This window comes from Solea solea, chromosome 5 (genome assembly GCF_958295425.1).
Source record: "Solea solea chromosome 5, fSolSol10.1, whole genome shotgun sequence".
Lineage (NCBI taxonomy): Eukaryota > Metazoa > Chordata > Actinopteri > Pleuronectiformes > Soleidae > Solea > Solea solea.
Window position 1 is genome coordinate 24,398,508 of NC_081138.1, and position 26,656 is coordinate 24,425,163.

The 26,656-nt window shown below is 38.7% G+C and overlaps 2 protein-coding genes across 4 annotated transcripts; both read left to right on the forward strand.

Annotated features, from left to right (window-relative positions):
* mc1r (melanocortin 1 receptor) lies at positions 1–5,893 on the forward strand. Its single transcript, XM_058629332.1, has one exon. It carries the CDS (start codon positions 2,002–2,004, stop codon positions 2,977–2,979), a length of 978 nt encoding a protein of 325 aa, XP_058485315.1. The 5' UTR covers positions 1–2,001; the 3' UTR covers positions 2,980–5,893.
* Positions 5,894–8,572: 2,679 nt separating this feature from the next.
* On the forward strand, positions 8,573–23,188 carry def8 (differentially expressed in FDCP 8 homolog). Of its 3 annotated transcripts, none has more exons than XM_058629578.1 (12): positions 8,573–8,637; positions 10,364–10,495; positions 14,491–14,585; positions 14,967–15,116; positions 16,050–16,191; positions 16,326–16,490; positions 17,250–17,377; positions 18,528–18,641; positions 18,964–19,044; positions 19,443–19,583; positions 19,746–19,855; positions 20,693–23,188. In XM_058629578.1, the coding sequence occupies exons 2-12, from the start codon at positions 10,378–10,380 to the stop codon at positions 20,778–20,780; spliced, it is 1,332 nt and encodes a 443-aa protein (XP_058485561.1). In that variant the 5' UTR covers positions 8,573–8,637; positions 10,364–10,377; the 3' UTR covers positions 20,781–23,188. The 3 variants fall into 3 exon arrangements, with proteins under 3 accessions (XP_058485561.1, XP_058485560.1, XP_058485562.1); XM_058629577.1 differs by having other exon boundaries at positions 8,580–8,725; XM_058629579.1 differs by lacking the exon at positions 8,573–8,637 and adding an exon at positions 8,798–8,949.
* Positions 23,189–26,656: the final 3,468 nt, after the last annotated feature.

Consider the following 26,656-nt stretch of genomic DNA (forward strand, 5'->3'; position numbering starts at 1 on the left):
ACGAGTTTGTTGTTGTTAGCGTTTCAAGATCCTGCATGACACATGCAGGCTCCGAATGGTAGACAGCAGTGTTTATAGCTGAACTTCACTCGAGTGACAGAGCTGGTGTGGTCGTTTCAGATCGGGCAATTGTGAGGAGAAGGACAGTAGCAGCAAGAAGCCAGCTGAGGGGAACTCAAAACTAGGATTGCATCAATCTAATATACTTTTTGCTGTATCTGATTCTCAAGATCAAGAATCTAGATTAAGGACACATTCACAGTCATGTTTGGTGTCTGAGCCTATATGTCAGATGGTTTTCTTCTGTCGTAAATGACCTGAGGTTACAATGGGCTCCTTAAAAGCAAAGTAAGAATAAACATTACTTACTTAAAATGACATAACAAATGATTATGACATTGCATGGGATCCGTCTTCAGCTGTGCGGATGTAGAGGTCACATAATTGGGGAAATGGGTCTGGTTCTGCCGCTCTGATTGAGATCGAATATACAGTATTACCCTTAAGTGGTACGTTATGTTGCAACGTTGAACGTTGAACGTCTTTAAGCCTGCAGAGTCACCATGTTGGCTTTTACCACTAAAATGAATAGGCAAACACTCACTCACTCATCTTCTACCACTTTATCCTCCACATGAGGGTCACAGGGGGCGCTGGTGCCAATCCCAGCTGACATGACGAAAGGCGGGGTACACCCTGGACCAGTCCATCACAGGGTCAAACAGAGACAAACAACCATCCACTCTCACGCTCACACCTACAGTCAATAGTGTCCAATTTGTCTAATCCCCAAATCTGCATGTTTTTAGACTAGGGGAAAAAACGGGAGAACCCAGAGAAAACCCATGCACACACGGGGAGAACATGCAGACTCCATTTTTTTAATGGATAAACCTGGTAAAAAAAAGGGTGACTCCTCATTCTCCAATCACATCATATTACCTTAATTTATCATTATTGTAGTTGCTGAATATGTATTTCTAAGTGTTTGGATCATTGACAGTGTATCAGGCTGTTGTTGCCTTTGCAGCAAAAAGACCAGAGTCCACGATCCAGTCAGAACAAGAGCCTTTCTACATGGAGTTTGCATGTTCTCCACATGTGTGCGTGGGTTTTCTCCAGTCCAAAAACATGCAGAGACTAATTGGATACGCTAAATTGACCTAGAATGTGAGAGTGAGTGGTTTGTCTCTATGCGTACCTCACCTTTCGCCCTATGTCAGCTGGGATTGACACCAGTGACCCTCATGTGGGGGATAAAGCAGTAGATGATGAATGAATGAATGAATGACAGTGTATCAGCTTTACCTGATAAATTACCCTAATCCTAACACTTTTTCTTTGACTGGATTCAATTGTAGAGGTGCAGACATGGCCCTAAAAGTTTCAAAATAAAACCATTAGCCTAACCCTTTTGAAATGTAACTGCATATTCGTTAAGGCCACTGGAAATAGTGGCTTTCTTTTAAACATGTCAGAGGAGCAGCTCAAACATGAAAAACGTGAGACCTATATGGAAAAATGGTAATAATAATAAAAATAAAACTTCAATCTTGCTTCTTTATGAGCCAGGACTGCAGACCAGCTGACTGTCTCATGTGAGGCGGAGTCCTCCCACGTTTTTCTTTTTTTTTTTAGCTTTTTCTCCACAATCCAGCATCACTCAGAGAAACAGGCGCGCAAACAGGTCACAGTCCTCAACTCTCCAGATGGATGACAAGACGGACTTTGTTGACTGTTGCCTAGAAAGGGCTGAAGTGACACTCGGGAGTTTGGTGGAGTCATCGTGAGAGTGAATAGACATCAACTGTGAGTGCGAGAACAAGTTAGATCCATTTGGAAGGATTTTGACTTTTTTTTGCGCAGAGACGCACTGTGCACAGACAGACGCGCCACTTGGGAACGTATTCGTCAACGTGTTCCATTGACTGCAACAACGGATGAACCTTCTTGTACCTTCAGACACCAGGACAACTCATAATTAACATTCTCGAGTCAGACATGGATATCACCAACGTGTCCTACCATTTCCCCTCTCTCCTCCACATGGAAGAGAACCAAGTGAATGACTTAATAGAGGAAAACGGAACATCTTCTTCTGGCGGGGACCAGCACTTTATGGGCTGCGTGCAGATCCGCATCCCTCAGGAACTCTTCTTGGCGCTGGGGCTCATCAGCCTGGTGGAGAACATCCTGGTGATCCTGGCGATCAATAAGAACCGCAACTTGCACTCGCCCATGTACTACTTCATCTGCTGCCTGGCTGTGTCCGACATGCTCGTCAGCGTCAGCAACGTGGTGGAGACCATATGCATGCTGCTCCACGACCACGGCCTGCTGGACTTGCACCCAGGTATGCTGCGCCACCTGGACAACGTCATCGACGTGATGATCTGCAGCTCCGTGGTGTCCTCGCTCTCCTTCCTGTGCACCATCGCCGCGGATCGCTACATCACCATCTTTTACGCGCTGCGCTACCACAGCGTCATGACCACGCAGCGCGCCGTCGCCATCATCACGGTGGTGTGGCTGGCCAGCATCACCTCCAGCATCCTCTTCATCGTCTACCACACGGACAACGCCGTCATCGTGTGCCTCGTGACCTTCTTCTGCACCACGCTGGTGTTCAACGCCGTGTTGTACCTGCACATGTTCCTCCTGGCGCACGTGCACTCGCGGCGCATCATGGCTTTCAACAAAAACCAGCGCCAATCCACGAGCATGAAGGGAGCGATCACGCTCACCATCCTGCTGGGGGTTTTCATTTTGTGCTGGGGTCCTTTCTTCCTGCACCTGATCCTCATCCTCACCTGCCCCACCAGCCCCTTCTGCAACTGTTTCTTCCAAAACTTCAACCTTTTCCTCATCCTCATCATCTGCAACTCGCTCATCGACCCACTCATTTACGCGTACCGGAGCCACGAGCTGCGTAAAACCCTGCAGGAGCTGGTGCTGTGTTCCTGGTACTTCGGCGTGTGACATCATGTGCATTGTTAGGGAGAAAAGCGCAAAACTCTGCAGTGTCGCACGTCTCTCCCTCCTGAATAACGTACATTAGCGTCTGAAGTATGAGTTTGGTGCGTGACACTGTCCTCTGGTGCGCGGCACTGTACACTGTAAAAGTTAAGGACTGTGGGTCCGATGAAGACTTCTGTACATGTCCTCCTTATTCCCACGCATGTCTTCAGATTTTGTCTTCTTGTTATATTACACAGACTGGGTCACTTTTTCAGTAACATTTTGCATTATAGAGTGACAACGTGGTATTTATACAGTAATGATTTAGTGACAGAGCGGTAATATTGTGGTAACATAGTATATTATTTGTAATTCACTTTTCTCTGCGTGTAATAACAATGGTAAAAAAACAACAACAACAATATAGGGCCACAATTCATACACAGTCAGTGCCAAATAAGGACATGATATTAAAGTAATATAAGCCTGGTAATGAGAATCATTTTAGGTGAACATTAATGTTCTACATTTACATGAAAATATTAGTGAATCAAAATGAAAATAAGCACATTATATAGAGATATTAGATTTTTTGTTTTAGCACTTAAATAATCACCAGTAACTTTAATGGAAAACAATATATGCAGTTTTAAAATAACATTCCTGTGTATGCTGCACTAAATGTAAATGATTTAGTGTGGCATACATTACTCCCTAATGTTATTTGTAAAACCTGTGTTTATCTGCTGTGAAACACCCAGTTTATTCATGACATGAGCATCACATACACCTGTTGTATGAGTTAAACTCCATACTCCTAATCTATAAATCAATTCAATTTTATTTGTATAGCGCCAAATCACAACATACATTATCTCAAGGTACCGTACATCGAGAGAGAAACCCAACAATTCAAGCACTAGGCATCAGTGGAGAAAGAAAATAAAACTCCCTTTTAACAGGAAAACAGACTCAAAGATGTGCAGCCATTTGCCTCAACCGGTGGGGGTGAAAGGAAAAAATGGGGGACAGTTATAGGTTATAAGTGTAGACAGGACAGTTCTGAGTCAGTGATGACATGTTTATATGTGCATAAGTGTATATACACGTATAAGACCAACTTTCAGTCACATCATCAATACCTGGTGATTTCACAGAAAAAGGATGGTCTTATCATAATAACGCTTCCCTATTGAAAAAGTATATGCAATCCTCTCTAACGGCCTTAAATTAAAAGTAAATGTTTATGTTTAGAAAATAAACGTGAACAAACGTCTCCAAAGGCGGCCCACATGACCACGGGGCGATGCTTAACACCACAGACTTAAACATGTGAGGCTGCGGAGACAATGTGACAGAGAGACGATGACCACTTGAGGTGCACTCTTTCAGGATCCTGAGGCCTTTTTTTCTATGGCCCCCACCTCCATCTGTGAAACAAACAGAATTGTATAGCGAATACTGTTGAAGTGACTGCTGCTAAAACAATTTTTTCCCCCTCCCCTCAAGCTGTTATAAAAGGAAAGCTTTGTATTTAGTCATGGTCGGATGTTTTTGGTGTTGTGTGAGAATTACTCCCTCAAAACTAAGCGTGTGAAAGACTGGAGGGGGAAAAAAAAACATAAAATCACATCACATGAACGGCCTATGTTGTTGTTAGGAGGGGTTTTTACAAAATAAATATTCAAGTCAGGATTCTGAAACGTTAAGAGGGGAAAGAAGGTCAGGTTTCTAAAGAAAGCCTGTGAGAATTATGTCATTTTTTTAAAATATCTGAATTAGCCAAGTCTGGAAATTAAGCTACTGTAAAATGCAGTGTAAATGGTTTGTATTTATACAAACCATTAAAACTATACAAACATTATGTCTTTCGCTTTTCTAGTCTTGATGACCACTGAAAGCTGCTTTACACTACAGTTTTGCCATTCACCCATTCACTCACACTACAGTTTTGCCATTCACCCATTCACACCCATTCACTCACACTTTCATGCAGCACATCTACTGTATATACACATCCTTCATACCCAATCACACATCGACATGTAGATTAGCAGTGCCAGGAATCAAACCCACAAACTTCCAGTTGAAAGACGACCCACCATCGTCCTTGTAATGTATGTTATACTCTGGAGATGAAGCTTATAATTTCACTTTATTGTTTTAAGATAATTGTACTTTATCCCTATCCTAAAATATTTATATTCATCCACTAAAAATCCTTTTTTTTTTTCTGGGTTTATAAGTCAAATGTCTCTCAGATCCCATGACAAGACTTTCTGCTGATGCAAAAAATAGCCTCCGTAGATGATGAGAAACCGTGCTTTGAAAAATGTGCGTGTTACTACTGAAGATGGTGAAGGCAACAACAATGTGCTGCCTATTCTTACTGTATCTGACTCCCTTCCTTCTTCCCTTCTGTCCTCTATTTTATTTATTTCTTTATTTTCTTTGGCACGAGATGAAGGTGTAGCACATCAATGTGACACAACTGTGATATTGTTTTGGATTTAATTGGCGTTATGTCCGGACTTGATGCGAAGGAGTTATTTCTGAACCATCAGTAATGTGATATAAAACGATCTCCAGCTTGACATAATGTGGCTGACGTGTGTAGATTGGTTGTTGGGGATCTACTGCATAAGAATGATCTACTTAGAGTCTTGGTGCTCACTTAATTTCCTTCAGTAAATCGGAATTAAAATACATCGTAAATTATAAATATAACAAACAGCCGCAGCATATGTTGACTTGAAGATGTTGAATGCACATGTTTGTGTTATATATGTAATCCTTTTATGTTTGTCTGCCAAATAAAGGGCTCCATGCAAGAAAAGCTTCTCTAATACATGTTACTTCACATCAATTATTATCAATTATCACACGCACATGAAAAAGATTACAATCTATATTTCTGTTAGAAAGGTGGCTGTGCACCATGGGATGTTTCTATGGCACCACAATGCAGCAATACAACTAACTTACTGTTCATGGTTTGCGAGTTTGCACAGACGCCAAGACCATGCAAATATCAACTGAACGTCCTTAAACTTAAACATTATTGCAGTTAACATGTTTTTTTCCTGCCTCATCGAAATCATTTATGCACGGCGACATTTTGCTCACAGCCAGACAGAAGGACCATTGATATATAATACAATGGAGACCTTATTGAAATGCTCTTCTTTTTAAACTCATGATCAAGTGCAGTTGCTCTGCTGGTAATAACTGTATACACGGCCTTTTTTTTAAGCACACTCCATTTTGTACGTATCCTTAATGCAGGCTTTGCAGATCTTTGAATAGTTTTTATATTATTCTTAAAACATTAAAACTGCAGGGCTATAGCCAGGCAGACCAATGATCTGAAAGACGTTTTCAGAGTTAGGGTCAACAAAAATGTGGACACCTAAACCCGTGTGAATGTGTTTGCTCCCTTTGCTCTCACATCCAAAATATGGATCGGAAAAGAGAACGGTGAATTGTCCCTGTCAGACTCTGCTCCGTCAATTACACTAATAATAATAATAATAATGATGATCAGCAGTATAACGGTTGTTGTCTGAAGTGTGTCACATGCTTCTGTCTGTGTTTCATGACAATAATCATCACTGAACAATAAAACCCTTTTATTTCTCTCCTGAGCAAAGATATTTTTCTTTGATGAACAACAACAAAGCATCTCTCTGATCTGTTGTAGCCTGTGCTGTGTAACTCTGTTGCATGGTGTTAGTGTTGTTAATTTAAATGGGGTGTTTCTGTTTGGTGTGCTGCGTATAACCTGACATATCCTGCTTTTAGGATTAAACTTAAACATGCATGACATTCTGCTTGAACTCAAGTAATGGTGTGTTACTTTGTTTTCATGTTTCACTTTAGTGTTTAAATTAACGTATGTCACAGATTACAAGGGCCATATAACAAGCCATTAGTTTTTATAGCTTGGTTGCTCCTGTGCATGTCATTGTCCTAATGTTTTTTCTTTCCTTTCTGTCCAGTATCAGTTTGGTCATGTTTATACTCTTTGTATATCTGTTTCTTCTTTTATGTGAACATAACATAACACAGATAGAGGACAATTATGGTTTGATGTTTTTACACGTGAGGAAAGTGGGAAACAATGTTGTAATGATAAAAGGTAAACACGGACATGGTAAACAGATTCAGTGAATAAAGGATGACATTTAACAAATTACATGATTTAAAGTCCAGCTTTTGCTTTTCATTGTGCTTGAAAGAATATTACTACGTTAACAGATCAGAAGCAGCAATCCAATGTGACCAACAGGCTCTTTATTGCTCCTTCTTCCTTAGTGAGCTGCACTCACACCTACTGCTTATCTTGATGAACTGAACCAACTCCAACATTTCAGCTGTGCATGAAAACACCAATTAGTACAATATTTCTAACATTTGCAATACTGTCTGATAGAAAACAGGTTTACTGACATGCATTTTATTGTGTTCATTATCTGACAACTCTCTCTAAGACTTTAATTGTTTTGGTTTCTTTGCAGCATAAGACATTTTTGAAGATGCTGATTGACGTCAGAACTGCAGACAGGCCATTCCATTCCTTCCACGCCCAAATTCTGGAGGTAGTCAAAGTAATTTTGTAGCATTAAATGTTAGTGTTTTTAGTATATGTATTGTAGTATATGTAATACGTTGTTAATACACTCAAGTTTATGGTTAATTTGAAACAGATTTTTGTTGGATAAAAGCATGTTGTATTTGAGCTTTACGACAGCTAAGGGAGCTTTAAGGCAGTTTGGTCACGTGGGCAGTAGTGTGATATGGAGGAATTTGCACGCGTGGATGTGTATAAGTTTTTATAAGTTGTATGCGTATAAACTGCATAAGGAAGCAAGCAAGTGTATGTAATTTGGACTGCAATATTCTGGTACTGGACCAGGCCTTTGTTTTTGTTTCTGTTGTCTTCATAAACTGACGCCAACGTTTATCTGCCTCCTGATAATTGTGAGTTACACTGGGTTTCTCAAGAGTAAATAAATAATTTAACGAGTCAGCAACAAAACCGCTGCAAATTAAGTGGCCTGTCGTAGGAACTTGGACTGTGGTATAACCCTAACCCGCTTTGTGGGGGGGAATTAATTAATTGTTAAATTGCCAATATGTTTCTTCAGACTTCGATCATCCAATCCAATAAACAACACCAAACATGAGTCAATAGCAGAATAATAAGCTGTTTGGTGGTAGGCAGAGAAGATTTGGTAAAATGCAGAATGTGGCACAATTTAAAAGGCAAATAAACAAGCTTTCGAATGGTATAAGATTTATTGCCAAGAAGCATTGTTACAACAAAGAAATAATCGACCAAACACATATTTGTTCACTTTTTGTGCTAAGTTTATTTATTGAGCATCAGCTCTTCAGAAGAATATTTACTGTTGATTACATTTATACACAAGTTAAGACACATTTTCATCCAATCCAACATATCCAGATTACTGAGAGAATAGGTGTGGTGAAACACTAAGTAGATGTGCTGGCTGTGCTGTGATTGGTAAAATTCTACTGTCAGGCCATGGTTTTCCTCGAATGGTCTTTTATTTTGAAATTCCTTAGCGGATATAGATCCCTTGACGAAGAAGTGTGACTTGACACTTTTTATCCTGCGATGTTGCTGCTGGTGGCGGATACAAACATCACGGGGAAGTACGTTAGTCTTTAACGGCCAATGTTATTATATAACATGAAGTAGGGGTGCTGAGTTTCCCTCATGATAAAAGAGGTCAACAACGGGGTAAGCGTCCTGTAACACGGAGCAGTGACATTAGCAAAAAAGCTGCCTCAAAACAACAGTGGACTGGTTCGTTTTTTAGCTAGTTTAGTAGCTAGCGTTAGCTGGCTGTTGACATGTGTATATAGATGGTGTGTTGATGCTCCTCTCCGCTGGTAGCATTAAGCTCAAGCTGTGACTGCTTTTACTCCAACAAACATAATCAAAATGATCGCTTTAAATAGCAGGTGAGCTGTCAACGGCGGATTATAGGGTGTGTTTCTAACGTGACTCTGTGTTTGCGGCGTTTCCTCGATTGACCCATTCAATTATTTAAAAAATAAATAGCGTACAGGGCTGGGTGTCGCTGCTAATTTCCTTTATTAAAAATGGTTTGATATTAATAATTATCAGTATGAAATGTCTGATTGCATTTGCATTATTTGTTGAGTTATGTTCAAATGTGTTATTTTGGAATTGAAGAAAATTGTATATAAAATAATGATTGTATTAATAATAATGTTTATACATTGAGCAAATGCACTTACAGGTATTTTGATGTTTAAGAAGCTTTGTGTTTTCTTTTTTTTTTTTTATTTGAAACCACAATCAGCCAGTTACTAGAGCTGCAACTAACGATTATTTTCATAATAGTATAATCTGTAATATTATTATTTCCTTGATTTAATAGAGTCCTTTTTGGTTTGGAAATTGTCAGAAAATGTTGATGAGCATTTACCAAACCTGGAACAGCTGATGGTCTCTCGAATTATTTCGTTTTTTTAATTATTTATAAAATAAACACATTGAAGCTTATTGAAAAGAACACTCAAACTGATTATTCGATGATCAAAATAGTGGACAATTCTCAAAACCTTTATTTTTCTGATATTTATTCACAAGTAGAAAATGGATAGATGGAATTTAGGGTCTCTTTTATTTCTTAGTAAACATAATAAGCATGAAATTCTGCTTGAAATTTCAATTCAGCTAAATCCATGGTATTCTACTGAAATGTCACTGAAGTCATGGTGTGTTATTTTGTTTCCTCCTTGAGTATTTTTGTTGTCCCACTTTAGTGTTAAAATAAAGTATGTCACAGAATGGCCATATAACAAGCAATAAGATTTTATTTCTTGGTTGCTTGATCAGCTACCAAGAAATGCCAGTGGTGATGCCAATCCCAGGCAGGGTTCACCCTGGACAGGTCACCAGTCCATCACAGGGCCACATAGAGACAAACTCTCATACTAACACCTACGGTCAATTTAGAGTGTCCCAATTTTCCTAATACATTTTTTGATATGTATCATGACATTTATCAGTTTGTCCTGATTTGAAAGTTGTTAAAACATTGACATTTTATGCTGTATCACCATGTCATCGCTTCAATAAGTACGCATGATATAAACAATAGAATAATTTAAATTATTATCAAGTAGTACAATAATTTTGAGTACATCATAATCATATTTTATATTTTACATATATATATTTGCACGCATTATGCATTTTGCAAATTTTCTTTTTGACCTGTTTACCTTTTGATGGTCTGTGTAGAGTTTTGTTGTCCACAAACATTTCCCTTGGCACAGAGTGGTCTAATTGGAAAACTGACAAACCTATTGTTGTGACAATACTGTTGTATTTTGTCTTTCTCAGATGTAGCCAATGAAATGGAGTATGATGAGAAACTTGCACTTTTCCGCCAAACACGCCTCAATCCTTTTGATCGGGGAGAGGAAGAAGAAGAAGATGATGCTCCACAAGGAGACAAGATGCCCCCACAGCACGGTAAAGTCTCCTCTTCTTCACAGGAAAATCATGACCTTGCAATAACAAGTTTGGCGTCTGAAATAATTTTACTGTTGCTTTTGCACCTGTAATTTTTATTTGTCACTCATACATTTGTCATTTGGAGGTATAAACTCGGGATGAGTCAATGCAATACTCAGTATTGGTATCAGTCCGATACTGGTCAAAATCACTGGACTGGACAGATAAAAAACTGATAAATCTGATACAATCCAAAAATCCTATAAATCACATGCTTCACGATGCACAGACTGTAAAAATGTAAACACAAACCAGCAATAGCATTTTTCCTGAGTCATGTTTTGGGCTGTTTATTAAAAAATATTTGTTGAGGAATTATGTCTATAATAGCTTGAAATGGCACAAATGTATTTTTAACAGCTTCATGGTTTTAAAAGGTCTAAAATGACTGTATATGACAGATGATACAGATGTCAGCAGATACTGGAGTTTGAGATATTGGTATTGTATCAGACACGGAGAAGTGGTTTCATGCCATCCCTAGTATAAACATAGACCACTGGACATAGGAATGGCCATGGTCTTCTGGTTCTTTTGAGGATGTCACTACTAAAGTAATAATACACTGAATAGCCACCAGGGGGTGAAAGAGATGTCAATTTAAATTGAAGTATACAATCCTGCCTCTCACTTGATTCATAAAATTAGTTAACAATAGCGTAAAGGACTTAATCGCTAGTTCCAGGTCTTCTTCAATAGAAAAATGGCAATTTTTGAAAATCATGTTCCCCTTAAGAAAGATGGACATTGACATTAAAGTACCAGAATAACTGTTAGCTGGTGTTGTCCAATAGGATGTGATTCTGGAGGCTTCAAAACGTGAGTTGGGGATGTCACAAGGTGATTTTGATGAATCAAATCCAAATTACAGAACATTTAGGAAAGATCTTGAGTATCTGGCAGAGTAAAATTGAGGATCACAGGCTGAACAGTTTTGGAGCCCCTTATTTATTGGATCATATTGAGTGGAGCTACAGTGATCCATTTGGGGATTTTTTTTTTTTTTTTATCAAAAGATGACTCGCATTGCCTTTTCCCGCAACTTATGAGTTCATTTATTCTATCGGATAGTCACAAAGATCTCATGATAAAATGTGAGCTTTATTAGTCATAACAGCAGCTGGACCTGATTTTTGTGTTGATGTCAGTAGCATATAAAAACAAATACGACTTTGTTTAGCATCTTTTCAATTGACAGTGTATCTGGTCAAGATCCCATACATAAAGTGATGATGTGAATGTAACAAAATATTCAAACATTTAAACTCTTACGTCATACAAATTATGTCTGGCTCGGCTGGAGGTGCGTTTAGTCCACTTGCAGTCATCTAGTCATCACTGACTAATCTCTTATGATTTGAAAATATTGTCAATAGCACCCAAATCATTAAGGATTATTTTGACATTTTAGTATAGAAATTATTTCCTGTCTGGGTTGTGTCCTAGGCTTAATTATTCAGCTGATCATTGTGGGAGGAGGGGAGAAATAGACTCCTGCATAGACTTCTCTCATAGATTTTCTCTAAAGTTCACTAACTTAACAATTGGGGGCTGCAGTGGGAGGTGTTTTCTAGAGTTCCTGCTTTTCTAAATGTCACTTTCTATCTCGTACATCTTGTACACATCTTGTTGAAAATGAGACTGTTAAAACTCCCAGAAAAGGAAGTTGAAGATACTGTGGCCAAACCAGAGAAAAACTGAAGTGTAAGCAGCGCTATGTGAATGCTTCCCGTATCTATGGTTTCAGGAATTAAAGAACTTTATGTTTGATGACAAGCGAGTCGATGTGTTCGCTGAGCTGAGTTCACTGGCTTATCGCTTTCTGTCTGAATCTGAATTTAGTCGACATGTTTTCACCAGAGGTGTATACAGGTAATGACATAAATATAATGTTGTTATTATTGGTGTTTTACAGCAGTTGGCATCCATAATGTTGCATTCCTGCATTCTTCCTTTCTTTCCTTTTCCTCTTGTTCTTTTTCCTCTTCCTTGTCGTCTTGGTGAAATACATCAGTAGCATGGCTGAATGTGAATGATTTGAAAGAATATACATTGAAAGCCTTGTATAGCACTGTAAATTTTGGTTAATTGTTATATTCTGTTTTACCTGACTTTTGTATGTCTGTATTTTTATTTCTAAACTAAACATTGAGTTGCCATTATTTATTTCATGATGCAGGTTAAAATCTATTCTTTTTTAATTGAATTGTTCTGTTTTCTACAGAAATGTGAATGTAACTCATACATGTTGGAAACAATTTATATGAGTAAACTGTTATCAGACTTGTTTAAGAATATATAGTTAATGTTTTGACTCTGTTGTGTGGTAATGGGCTGTCATTTGTTTTAAATTGGTGGTGAATATTGATTTGAAGCTTGACTTTGGAAGCTTGAAATTACACTGCAAATCACGTTGCACTTGCAGTATCTGTCAGAGAAATTGCAATTTGATATTTTCCCCAAATTAGATTTTGTTTGATAGTATGCTGCCTTATTTTGTCTTATTTTTCATGTTGACAAGCAAAACTCCTGGTTCTACTGGAGCCTGTCTGCGTGAATTTTGCATGTTCTTGTTGTGTTTGTGTTGGTTTTCTCCTGTTACTCTGGCTTTACAGTCCACACAGTTAGGTGACATCTGATTGTTAGACTGGTGACCTGTGCAGAAGGTTACTCTGCCTCTCACCCAGTGTCAGTTTGGGTCATGTCCAGCTTCCAGTGGTGTATATGATGGATGCATGTAGAGAATGGAGGTGAAAGCTTTGTGCTTCTAATGGAAACAGTATTATGAACTGCTCTACAGTGTAAGTGCTTTCAGTCTAATGTAGTTCCTTGCAACAATACTCCACAAATGAAAGCCTTGATAGTTCAGTTGTATCGATTTAAACACCTCCTACACAGATTTAACAAGAGCACTGCATTATAATAATGTGGTGTTTTTTTACAGGGCAAGTTTGTCGTCACGTATTAGACTACACTTTCACTATTTTTTTGTTCATATTTTGTGTTTTTGTATTCATGTTGAATCCATGTTTTTATACAGTACTAATACATGCAACTGTAATGGAAGATCGACAAAGTGAACAAGTTACCAGTGTACACCTGAATATTGGATCTACCTTTTATGAGTTGTACAGAAACATGTCGTAAATGCTGTTAATGCTTTTGGTTTTGCAGCAGCTGACATCTGCAATGTTGCATCATTGTTGCCTTGTGATGTGTAGGCTTTCTCCGGAGTAGGATGAGGGGAAGTTTATCAGAAAGGTGAACATGTCGGAATACTGCAGGTCTGGAACAATGTCTGAAAAGCAGTATATATTCAGTCTGTCAAGTTCTACAATATATTGATTGATCTCTGTGGATTTAAACTGTGCAGGAGCTTTTCCTGCCACTTTGGCGGTGTAAACAAACTGAGTCTTGTGGTGTCTGGAGCTCCATAGCAGTAGTTGTCGTGTTTACAAGCCAATAAATTGTGTTATCAGGTTTTCCATCTGTCCCATTCTTGTGACTGTGATTTCTTTAAGAACACCTCAAGGGAATTTACTCAATATAGGTTTGGTACTTATATTCAGTTCAGTGATTATTTAGAAGGTATTTCCCAAAAGCCCTTTTCGGGTCTTGGTCTCTTTAATCAACAAGCTTATGCAACATGTGTTGACTGAAACTGCATTTGCACAGTGCGGTAAAAACACAACAATGGGTTAGTTTCAGTGAGCCCCTCCTGTAGCTTGTTGAGCAGCAGTTTGAATCACACAGTAGGCTGTCTCAGTTACACATTAACAGAAACATGAAGCACTTTACCTGCAACTTCATCAGGTGTCCATGTTTGCACTTGTCGTTCTTTGAGACTTCTCGAGTGTGTGGAATGTGTGCCATGTATCGACTGAGTGGACAAGACTGCGTGTACACTTAGATGAAAAATAGTGCTTTATGCCACGTTGCCTTCTGTTTTCTAGAAATCAGATCTGAGCTGTTCTCTAGGAGCAGAACTCACAGCACAGACCGGACCATGGACCTCGGTCTAGCGGAAGATCACTTCTCATGTCCTGTGGTAAGTAAACGTATGTTTCTGCTGTTTGCCTCAGTTTCAAATATAGCACTGTTAATGATTCAAAGAATGTGAAATTCTGGACCGATAGAGATGTTTGATACAATAATTTGCCGATACTAATACCAATGTTTTAGTTATGTTCTTTTGGCTCACATCTTCATTATCTTCCAGCTCTTTACACTATCACAATATCTGAATACCCACAAATCCATCATGCATATTTATAAATTAGCTTTACTTTAACCTCCTGTCATAAATAATTTTTCTGTATACGTATCTGAATGCCATTGTCATCATATTTGACAAACAAAAACGGCACCAAACATCCCTATTCATATACTACATGTTTAATGTCTGATGTTTTCTTTCATCATCTTCCAGGGTTCTTTTGTGGCGTCCGACATTGAACAGCTGAAAATGGCCATAGAGGAGTGTAAAAAACTGATCTTGGAGCTGCCAGAACATTCGGAGAGACAAAAGGACACCGTGGTGAAACTTATTCACCTTCGTCTCAAACTGCAGGAGCTTAAGGTTTGAACTGATAACAAAATGGTGTACTGGCTATATTGTGAGAGCTATTACTGATTTAGGGTGACATTAGTCTCAGTTTCAGGGCTCTGAATCTATGTGAAGTCTTTCCCACGACACTTCATTTAATCAGGAGCCAGAACTCCACAAAGAGGCGATGCTTGCTGTTTAGTTTTTATGAGGATGCTTCACCAAACATGTTTATGAGGTGACTTAGTGAGGATGGACAGACAGACAGACAAGCTGTATAAAAATGGACAGTGTGAGATAAAAGAGAATATTCTTGATGTGTTCTTGAGTGTGATGAGCTGATAACAAAATCATTGTCTCAAATAGCAGTGTCTGTTTCTCACAAAATTATTTATGATATAAAAGCTTTTTATTTCAAGAAAAGATATTTTTTTTTTATGTGTGTGTATTGATTAGTTAGACACAGCCTTAGTGCTTAGCCTCTTATATTACTGATCTAATCTGTGTAGATGGGATACCACCAGTGTGTCAGACTGATGACCCGAAACAGACCAGAAATTTCAGTGCATTTCACGCTAACAGGGATACACAAAAGGAACATTTTCAGAAATCACAAAGCCACAATTGTTAAGCGATGTCACTAACCTTATGCATGTACGTTCGTAAAACAAGTCATCAGTTAATTTTTCCTGCAGCGTATGGATGTTTGACATTGTGTCGGGTCAAACAAACCATATAATGTGAAGCAGCTGAGTGTCATCATGCTGCAAACTGTAAATCATTTTCTCAGAGCACCTCAAGCTTTATAATGATAACTTGGGTTTAGGTTGAATATTGAGATGTCCTAATTTGTCTAAGATCTGTATAAATGCACGTATTTTGCAAGAATACATGTATACCACAACCACTAATGAACTTGTTTCATACTGCTATTGCACTTGTTTTGTGTGCTTAATCTCTTGGAAGGACCCAGAGGAGGATGAACCCAATCTGAGGGTTTTGCTCGAGCACCGCTTCTCGAAGGAAAAGAGCAAGAGCGTGAAACAGACATGTGACAAGTGTAGCACTATCATCTGGGGCCTTATTCAGACGTGGTATACCTGCACAGGTGAGACACACTAAAATGTGGGATGTTTTATCAAATGGATTGGCTTGGATATTGGATATGGATACTGTTAGAAAATATATATAAGTTTCATTTTCATTTTATTACACGAGCTGATGAACTATTTCCTCTCTTAGGTTGTTATTACCGCTGCCACAGTAAGTGTATGAACCTGATTACCAAGCCCTGTGTAAAATCAAAGGTCAGCCACCAGTCGGAATATGAGCTCAGCATCTGCCCTGAGATTGGACTCGACCGGCAGGACTACCGCTGTGCAGAATGTCGCACGCCTATTTCACTGAGTGAGTATGAATGGACTGTGTTGGTTTATGGCTGGTAGGTTGTTATAGGGAAACTGAATATTTTGTAAGTAATACACATAGTCTAGAAGTAATTTATGTTGTAGCATTTCCTGGGGGTGAGATACTTGACATGCAGGATTAAGGGTGAGTCAGAATATCAATACTGCAATTTGTCACCGTCCTGACTCGTGAGACACAATTATCTAACGATTGGTGCCAAATAAACGGATGACCCTGCCATTTCGGCTCACCAGCAACTCTACTTCATAATTAATTGGTCAATCATATATAAAATGCTGGTATTTCTTGTGCCACCCTACAGGTGCTTTGCCTTGTTTCCCCTCCAGAGAATTGATTAGGGAAAACAGGTTCTTATCCTTCGGAGGCGGAACAGAATTTTGCACTCTGGAGTCTTGTGTTCTTTATTTAGCAAGTTTGTGACCTTCCTGCCTTTCCAAATTTCCGGTGACTCTGATAGAAATAATCTTGATTTAATAGTCTTCTGATAGTGTAGTCACTGTCACACTGATCATGCTTTGGATACAGTTGATAACAGTTTCTGTAAAGCATGGTAGCATTGCATCCTCTGCCCTTTGAGAAATCTTTAATCGAATCATGATTTGATCCTGAGAATGCTGCTCAAACAGACATTGGCTTTCAGCCCGGTCTGTCTTTGAGGCTATTTTTAAATGTTAAGAAAAACATCAAGTTTTCTTTTGTGTTACAGTTTGAATGGACTGTGCCTAATGTATCTTATAGGAGGTGTCCCAAGTGAGGCCAGACAGTGTGACTACACAGGCCAGTATTACTGCAGCACATGTCACTGGAACGACACGGCCATCATCCCAGCTCGTGTCATCCACAACTGGGAGTTTGAACAACGCAAGGTACTTTTACCAACTGCAGCAACATATGTATGTGTGATCTCTTGGTCAGCTGTATTTATAAACAGTAAAGATGGTGGATGCTGTTGCTCTGGAATATGAGAACAGTATTTTACTGGATCACTAAAGATCCCAAAAGAACGTATACGTAGAAGCATAGATGATGGAGAGATTGGAATCCACAGGCAATAGATTTTGTTTGCTTTAGCCACCCCAAAACCTTAGGAGAGTTTGTCACTTACGATTAAAGGGCAGTCTGTAATTTCTTAAGCTTAGATCTATGAGGTACAGTATTATAGAGAGTTGAAGTATTACATCTATCTGCACTCTGCATGCCTCCTGTGTGTGAAGGCAGCCGGGCTAGATGCAAGGAAACATGACCATGTCTGTCGACAGCAGAAAGAACCAATTTCACTCACTTGAATAAATCTACATTTAAGTAGAGTGCACACTGTCTTCAGAATATGTTCTCCGCTTTGTCTTTTCTAACAGGAAACCACTTATTTCCATGCCCCAGAGTCCATTAAAAAAATGCATATTTATTTTGTGACTTTGGTATTTGAAAGAAAATGGGAAAAAAAATCTATAACCACGCATTTAATCAAATCTACTACAAAATTGAATGGCTTTTTCCATTAACCGTACGTCGTCCTCCAACCTTGCTAAAAAGAATCTCCTTGGTGTAAATATATTACATTCTGTTTTTGCAATTGCATTTATTCTCTGCTCAACTGGCTCATCTGCAATGGTCATCTTCTGTGTTTTGACAAACAAACTAACAAAAGTTGAATTTCATTACAGTACAAAATAAACTTTAAGGGCAAGTCCATCAATGTCACATGTCAAAGTCAATTTTCTAGTCATCAGCAATACTGCACAGTCCATGAAACCATGTTTTCTTTGGCTCTAGTGGAGCTTTATCAAGTCAAACATTTTTTTTATCAAGTTTAATCTAATCTTGTTAAACATCATTAATGTTAAACGACATTTTGAAATGCATTTTGATGATGACCAGTCTGACCTCCAGATCAGTAGGAAGTGGCTTGTGAATCCAAATCACATGATGTGCTTTGACCCAAAAGGGCTCCTTAACGTGTGTTCATGTAGAAGTATTCAGCCAGCCTGTGGTCTGACCCTGTGTCTCCTTTTTCAGGTTTGTCGCTCCTCTTTGCGCTACCTGGGTCTGATGATGCCACGACCTGTGCTGAAGCTGAAGGAAATCAACCCTCTGCTGTTCAACTTTGTGGAGGAACTGGTCGAGATCAGGGTGGGTAGCTGTAATAGACAATTTCATCACAATGTGATATGTTAATGGTTTTGATTGTTTGAACAATGACAGTATTTGCTGATACATTATATACATTATATATACACAATATGCTTTATTTTGTTTTGAATTAGATACCTCACAGGAGAAAAGGCTAACTTCTCTACTGGCAGTGGGAAAGAGTATTTCTTAGGTGGTTTGCCAGTGTTGGGAAAAAAGGAATAAATAAGAACCTTAAAGTAAAAATTCAAGCAACTGTTTTTTTTGTTTTTTTTTTGTTAAATACGTCTGACAGCAGTTTGTGTTTTTTTTTTCTTTACAGAAACTTCGTCAGGACATTCTGTTGATGAAACCCTATTTTATTACCTGTAAAGAGGCAATGGAGGCTCGGCTACTGCTACAGGTCATCACTTATTTACGTTACTACAAATTATATGACTTGTGAAATCTCTTCTACTGTTCAGTGGCATATGTAATGCTACCCATGAGTAATATGTAACAACAGTGCCACTGTGTGGTGGAAGGGAGAGGGCTTGTGCTGATTCAAGAAAGTTTGCAAATATAAAAACAAACTTGTCACACTGTAAGAGGTCAGCTAGTCCTGATGTGTGTGTTAAATAAAATTGGTTTTATCTTTATGTTTCAACAATGCTTAAATCTTGGATGCATGACTGGTTGTGGGCTACTACAGTGAAATAATTTAATTTGTTTTTCATGCTTCATTTTTCAGGTCACCTGCATGTATGTACATAATGCATTTGCTCATTTTCACTAAATAGTTTTTTCCTCTGTGTTCTAAAGCTACAAGATCGACAGCACTTTGTAGAGAACGATGACATGTACTCGCTACAGGATTTAATTGACATCTCCAGTGGCAGACTGAGCTGCTCCCTGACTGAGATTCACACTACATTCGCCAAACACATCAAACTAGACTGTGAGGTGAGCTCTGAGTCTGATTACACTGTTGTCGATGTCTCCTTTGTTTACCACTTCAAAAGAGAAATATTAGCAATCATATGGTATCATAAGGCAAGTTAGGTATGATTTTTTGTAAATCTGAGCCTGATCTTTGTGTGTGTGTGTGTGTGTCTCTGTGTGTAGCGTTGTCAGGCCAAAGGATTTGTGTGTGAGCTGTGTAAGGAAGGAGACATCCTGTTCCCTTTCGACAGTCACACCTCCGTCTGCCACGACTGCTCTGCTGTTTTCCACAGGTCAGTCAACAACTTGCTAAATGTGAGATCTGAAGTTAAATGAGGTCAATGAGAGAAAGGCATTTTCAACCTAAATTAGTGGTACTTATAAATCTTCAGTAGCTTTTGCTGGTGGCCACGACACACTGACAGCAGCTACGTAGCAGCAACTTTGCTGTGCTTTTTGTCCATAAATAAAATAGCAATTTTATTGATTTAATGTGGATGTATCATAACTCTCTAGTCTCATGAGAACTTTAAATGAAATGAAAATTGAAATGTGAGTGAGTTGTGGAGAGTTTTTCATTTTACTGAGAGAAAATAAGACGTTTGAATCTTTCTCTGACAATGTGAACAATGTTCATGTAGCCGTTGACTTTGGCTGTTCCTCCTTTGTTGGAGCTGCTGTATAAGGACAAATATGTCACGACAGAAAATTGTCTTTGACGCTCAACGTCAGTGCAATGTCAAATATACTTATATGACTTATTTGACTTTAACTAGTAAAATACACAGAGAGTAAAATACACTTTACAGCATGTTTTTTTAATTCCTTATTTATTGCTTAAGATGTTTATGGGGGGTGGGAATAAAATAATTGCAGTAAGAAGCAGAGGTGGGGAAATTAGATGCTGCAGAGTTGAAAAACATTGTTTAGCTCCTTCATCTGGTTGCAAAATGGTACAATTTCTGAAACGTCACCAAACCTAAAAACTGCTTATGCAATCTATTATATAACATTATATTATATTATTTGTTGTTGAATTTTCAAATTCAAGAATCCCTGATTAATGGATTAATTAATGCTGTAATCACAAGTCAACATCACATTGTTGGTGTTTGTTATTATTCCTTCAGAGACTGTTACTATGACAACTCCACAACTTGTCCCCGGTGTGCCCGGATGACTGAGCGCCAACAGGACGATGTGTCGGAAGACACGTAACTCTGGAAAGGACCACGTGATGTTACTCGATGTTGCACTTTTGGCTTGTTTTGTGCATTATGTGTAAACTGCGGTGTCCTTCGGTGCACTACATTACGAAGCAGAGGATCAAGAAACTCATCTGTAAATTAATATATACATATCTATATATTTTTAGCATACTTTTTAATTTACACTATAATTGGATGTACTGAACGTTGTGCTGATGTTTCTCCGCAGGTAATATATGCCTCACAGTGAAATAGGTGACTATGCATGAAGGAAATTTATATTCATCTCACAGGTATTAATTGCGTTAATATGTACTGCTACATTTGCTGAAAAGTAAAGTTTAAACTAAACGTCAGCTTCCACATGCAAGCTGTGTTGTATTAAGTGGAAAGATTATGTTTTTCAACTTTGTCCAGAGCTGTCGGTTCCAAGTTTATCAGGTCAAGTACGTCGGAAGCGAAACAGTCACTTATCTGTGTGAAATGCCTGGTTTACAATTTAGGCTCATAATCTTAAAAACATTTCTTAAGATCTTAAAACTATTTCCTGGCCCCGAGCAATAGTTCCCAAAACTTTTATGTTCCTTTTTTTCCAGAAGAAATCAACAGACTTCTCCTTGTGTTTGGGATGTGCAGTCTCCTCATTTTTCTCTGAACTTGTGTGGTTTCATACTTTCTGGTGTTAATATTTAGAAACACAAGACACTGTGCTCTCTCTTCTTCATCCCCCCGTGTACTGGAGAAGCTTAGTGAAAAGACTTTGGTCTTGGGTCCATAAAGCGCCCTGTCACTGTATCGGTTCATCTATCGGCCACTCCTTTTATACATGCTCGTCAGTTTGAGAGCCATTGTACAAAAGCAATATCTCCTTTTGCATTTCATTTTTCAATGAGCCACCCTGAAAACTGGGAATATTTGACACAATAAAAATGACTAAACTATCCTTTGAAATAGAGCACCCTGTATAACCACAGCATGCATTTTCGGTACATTTCCCGTCCAGGAGAATTACAAGAAATGTGGGAGATTAAAAATGCTTTTCCTTTTACCCCAAAACTGTGAACTTATTTCACACAGATTGATCTGTTTGATGGCTCCAGTTTCAGTGTTAAGTAAACCGATGTGAATACTCATTGTGTGCCTAAAAAAAGGTGTCAGGTAACATGCAGTACAGCTGGTAGCTGTCATGTTCATGTTTTTACAGTCTTAAAGTAGCACATTTTGTCATCGGATGACAAAGATATTAAGTGACACCTGTGCTTGTTGACCTCATGTATTTGTTGTGTTCAGTATGATGTTGTGTCAGTCGAATAGACTTAACAGTGCACAGTGTTGTTGAAAGCCATGTCCTGTTGTAAAATCATGTGGAGTCGAGCATGAATAAAGTTATTCAGTATGTGAAAGCTGCGGCATTGTGTTGACGTTGAGCTCAACGCTCACCTAGTGATGGGTGAACTAATGCAAGCAATTTTACGTTTCATTAGTCCATTCATTTTATAACATGTTTTCTGTCCTGTTCGGGTTTTGTGTGTCTGTTATCATGTTTGCACGGATGCCATTAACCTGAGTATGACAATTGTGTGCATAAATTACCTGATGACGTTAACCTCAGGAGGTCAAGCCCTCGATGAGCAATAATCCGATACAGACATGGAGTGTTTTGACTTTAAGTCTCATCACGTAGATCTTTTAATGAGATTACAGCGTAAAGTTAGATTTCACAGCAGCGGATGTAGATGTTATTATCTCAATATGCTCTGCAATATAAGCGTGTTCTTCTATATGCAACACATGCAAACATCATAATCTGATTAAAGGCTTACCAGACCATGCTAACTGCACACAGGTCAAATCAGGAAAGGTCAGCCAGTCACATATAACATATGTTGTATTATATTGGTTTCCGTGTAAATGTGGTCAGAGTGACACTTGGACGCTTAAAAATGCTCATGTTTACAATCGTTAAGGAATATAACGGAAGCACTGACTTAATTTTCTGTTTATTTAATAATAGATTTTTCTTTTACAGTCTGTAGATACCAAAGAAAAAATAATCTCCTGAGTTTCCTTTTGCCAATTGACCACCTATGTACCAATTTGTGCATTTTATTGGGCAAAGGTATGAAATATGATTGTAATGAACAAATGTAAAAGTATGACCCCCTAAGATGTACATGGTCAGAAAAACACTGCATGTTCCTCTGTGTTAATAGTTTATTTCTCTGCTTTTTATATTAACAAAGGCCTCTGAAAAACTACATTACATTTAAGAAGACACTTGAAAGGTATGTATTGACATTTATGGTATTTTTGTGTTGTCTATATGTTTCAGAGGTATTGGTGGTTCAACACAGGCAGCGTGGACTCGAACATAACCAGAACTTTGATATTAAATCAACTCAACATTTATGCAAACTGCATTTGCTCCTGTGTGTATTGGTGTAGTCAAAGTTTTCTTCTTTTTCATATTCTGTATTTATTCATATTCATATTCATTTATTAAAATCCCCGCGATATCAGGGCCACCAGGAAATGGGAATGATCCATTGTCTCGTTCGTGATCCTCAGACTTCCGGGAAATGCGTTTCAGTGCAGGTTCACATATAGGATCAGTGCCACACTGACGAGTTCTCCCTCGCCTAAGAGTCTAGAGAAGCTGAATCATCATCACATGCAAATCATGCTCCTGTGACAACATCAGTAAACAGAAACACTTATTGTTTGGTTGCTATGGTGCTGAAGACATACAGTACATATCCTTCCTGTCAACACTATGGTTGAATATCAATAGTGTATATGAGGTTTTTCTTTCATTTTTCTGTCAAGGTTGTCAAAATACCCCCATTATTAAGACTTTTGATAAAATGTGTGACAAGTCTCCTGCTTTTTAATTAATTGACTTGCTAAATATATTGCTGACAGTCTGTCATTATCATCTAATCGGGTATGTGAGGTCACTGAAAATCCTGACCCATCACCTCTCGTTTAGGAAAAACCTGTTTGTTGGTGAGATTGATGCCGTGGACAGGTTGAGGCCACAACAGGCAGGAAAACACCTGAACCACTTCCTTGTAGAAATGGATGATCAGCGTTTCCTCCATTCCTGGTGTAAAATACTGGATGTCTCTTTTCCTTACAGGGTCCTTCACCTGCAGCACCATTGTTTAGTCACCGGCACCAGTCAAGCTGATGCCCTGGATCCAAATTTATAAAAGGTAAGATGTAGAATTTGGGCATTCATACTAGGTTCTTCCGCTCCCTGATGATGTTTATCCTTTCGTGCATACTGAAACCCAATGATAAGTGCTTTGTTTCCCCCTTCTGGTGGTAAAGCGAGTAACATAAACACTGTTGAATGAATTCAAATAAATTCCCGTAGAGTTCTTCATTATGTTAGTAGAGGAAATGCAATTGCCACAAAGTGAGGCATAACTTGGCATCCAGACATGAGCGCAGACGGCCATTTAATAATCATGCTGCACTGCAGTCGAATCACTTTACAAAATCAAGGGAATTTCAACTAAAGTTTATTATGAAAGGCACCAATGCACAGTATGTATTAACTAATATACTTCATGGTTGGTTGTCATAAAAATGAGCTTCAAACCCATTAGTTTATATTTCATTTATTTGCACCTGTTCACTTGTTACATGTATGTCATTGTGATTTATCTTTTTCTGCCTGTTGATTTCTCTCTGGGGGAAAAAATGACTGGCTCTTCAAAAAAGGAGGATAACGGAGGCCGACATGAGGGACAGCAGGACGGGACACATGGGTCTGTGTTGTCCTCCTGTTCTGCATGTGAACAGTGTTGGTGAGTTCATCATTTTTGTTTTCTTGCATGAATAATGTAGCTTGCTTAAACTGGGGTAGTGCAACATCATTCTTGTGTGATTGATCATTAATTCCACAATAACCCCTCAGCATAAAGTAAATGCAGAAAGGTTATTGATGTTATATGACTTAACTCGCCCCCTTAAAACAAGGAGCAAGTCCCAACATCGTTTCACATCTCAGATCTGTGTCAGTACAACCTCAGTGTTACTATTACACTATTGTCTCAGAGCACTCTGAATTATTGGCACACCTGGTATGGACAAGATTAAAGCTGCTGTCATTGATATACACAACTTAAAAATCATGGATGTAATTAGTCTTGGAATAACATTTAACAGTTTCCCACAACACTATCCAATCAGGAGCCAGAAGTCCACAAAGAGGCGGTTCTCTCTGATCGTGAGATTAGACTGTTTGTGGGTGAATAAATGACCCTCCTCATCAAATGTTTTCATGAGGGGACAAAGGGGAAGGAAGAGGCGAATGGTAACAGACAGCATGTAAAAAACGAATTCTCTGACAGCAGCTTTAAAAAAAAAAAAGAAAAAGAAATATTGCATCATATGTTCTTATTAAAAAAGCAAAAAGAGAATTACAAAAACGTTGGCACTTGAATTTTGAGCATTTAAGCAAATCCACTTTGTGTGATTCTACCGTCATTTCAAATAAAACTGAGAGTCTGGAGAGTAAGGAAGTCAGGGAGTTTGCAGCGGTGACGATGCCTGAAAGCCATCAATGAAAACATAATAGTAATAATATGGACGATGGATAATAATCATGATCATTACAACTCTTGGGATTAAAATGTCCATATCTTCTGCACACTACGGCTAACATTGTTGCCTCACAGCAAGAAGGTCACTGGTTCGGATTCCTGGTTCCTTTCTGTGTGGAGTTTGTATTATTTTCCTTGTGTGTGTGTGTGTGTGTGTGTGTGTTTTCTCCGGCTTCCTCCCAAAGTCCAAAAACATAGATACGGTATTTGCACGCTCTAAATTGACCGTGAGTGTGAGAGTGAATGGTTGTTTGTCAGCAGTAGACGACAAGTGAGTGCACCAACTGCCAATAATTCTAGAGGACGCTGCATGTATATGATTCACTAATAGAAGAGCAATGCTTTTTATATAGACGATTAACATACTAAAGCAACACTCTGTAACTTCTTTGATGGGTCTTTGTTGGGTCTCCTGATAGGTCACTGACTTGTAATAGGGGGAGAATGAAGCATCCTTCACTCCCACACTGCATCTGAGCCTCTGTCCTTGCTCTGTGTAAGATTTGTGAGAGGGTGGGAATTCTGTGAGAAGTGATTAACATGAACAGGCAACTGACTTATCTCGTGTCCCCTGTGGATCCCGGTGATAAATATACCATTTTACTGCCACTTCCATCATTTGCAATATATGACAGGAGAATGATATTCTCCTCCTTTTTTGTGCCATAAATCGAGTCAGTAATTTTCTCGGTCCCTTCACTGTTCAGTAGTTTCTTACACCACAAGCTGTTTCCAGACATGCACTGAAGTCTGAACATTTTCCACCTCTGATAGTCAGTCACTCAAATTGCAACCCAGGTTTGAGAAGTGAAGCAAGCCTCAGGAAGTAAAATGTAAGTAAACCGCTCACTGATTTAAAAAAGAACTCCCTTTGAGTGGAGGTCTATGGGAAATCTCACTTTATCAATAACTTTTTTCCTGAGGTTTTCGTTGGTCTCAATTGCCAGGTTTCAGTTCTTCAAAAGCACATGATGTCATGTGGAAAATAGATGACAAATCACAACGCATACGAGTGGACACCACTGTGATTGACAGCTGGTATTGTCCAGTAGGTGCCTGGTTGCAGTTGATGTCTGTCAAATCAGAAATGAGAAGTTGAAGCTTTTGTTCTGCAAACAGCAGATAACATCCATGTTTTATATAAGGTCTATGCTCGGAAGTCATCGAAAGTCACATAGTGTTGCTTTAAGATGGAGGTGGTATGATATGCATTGTTTAAGTTGCTTATTTAACCCTGTGACATTTTCAAACGGCACATGAAGTAACGGCGCGA

Excerpts from the sequence above, each read along its gene's own strand:
- mc1r (XM_058629332.1), top strand. The coding sequence starts at position 2,002 with ATGGATATCACCAACGTGTCCTACCATTTCCCCTCTCTCCTCCACATG.
- def8 (XM_058629578.1), top strand. The coding sequence starts at position 10,378 with ATGGAGTATGATGAGAAACTTGCACTTTTCCGCCAAACACGCCTCAAT. Across the intron at positions 15,117-16,049 it reads TCAAACTGCAGGAGCTTAAG|GACCCAGAGGAGGATGAACC; the intron begins GTTTGAACTGAT and ends ATCTCTTGGAAG. Across the intron at positions 16,192-16,325 it reads GACGTGGTATACCTGCACAG|GTTGTTATTACCGCTGCCAC; the intron begins GTGAGACACACT and ends TTCCTCTCTTAG.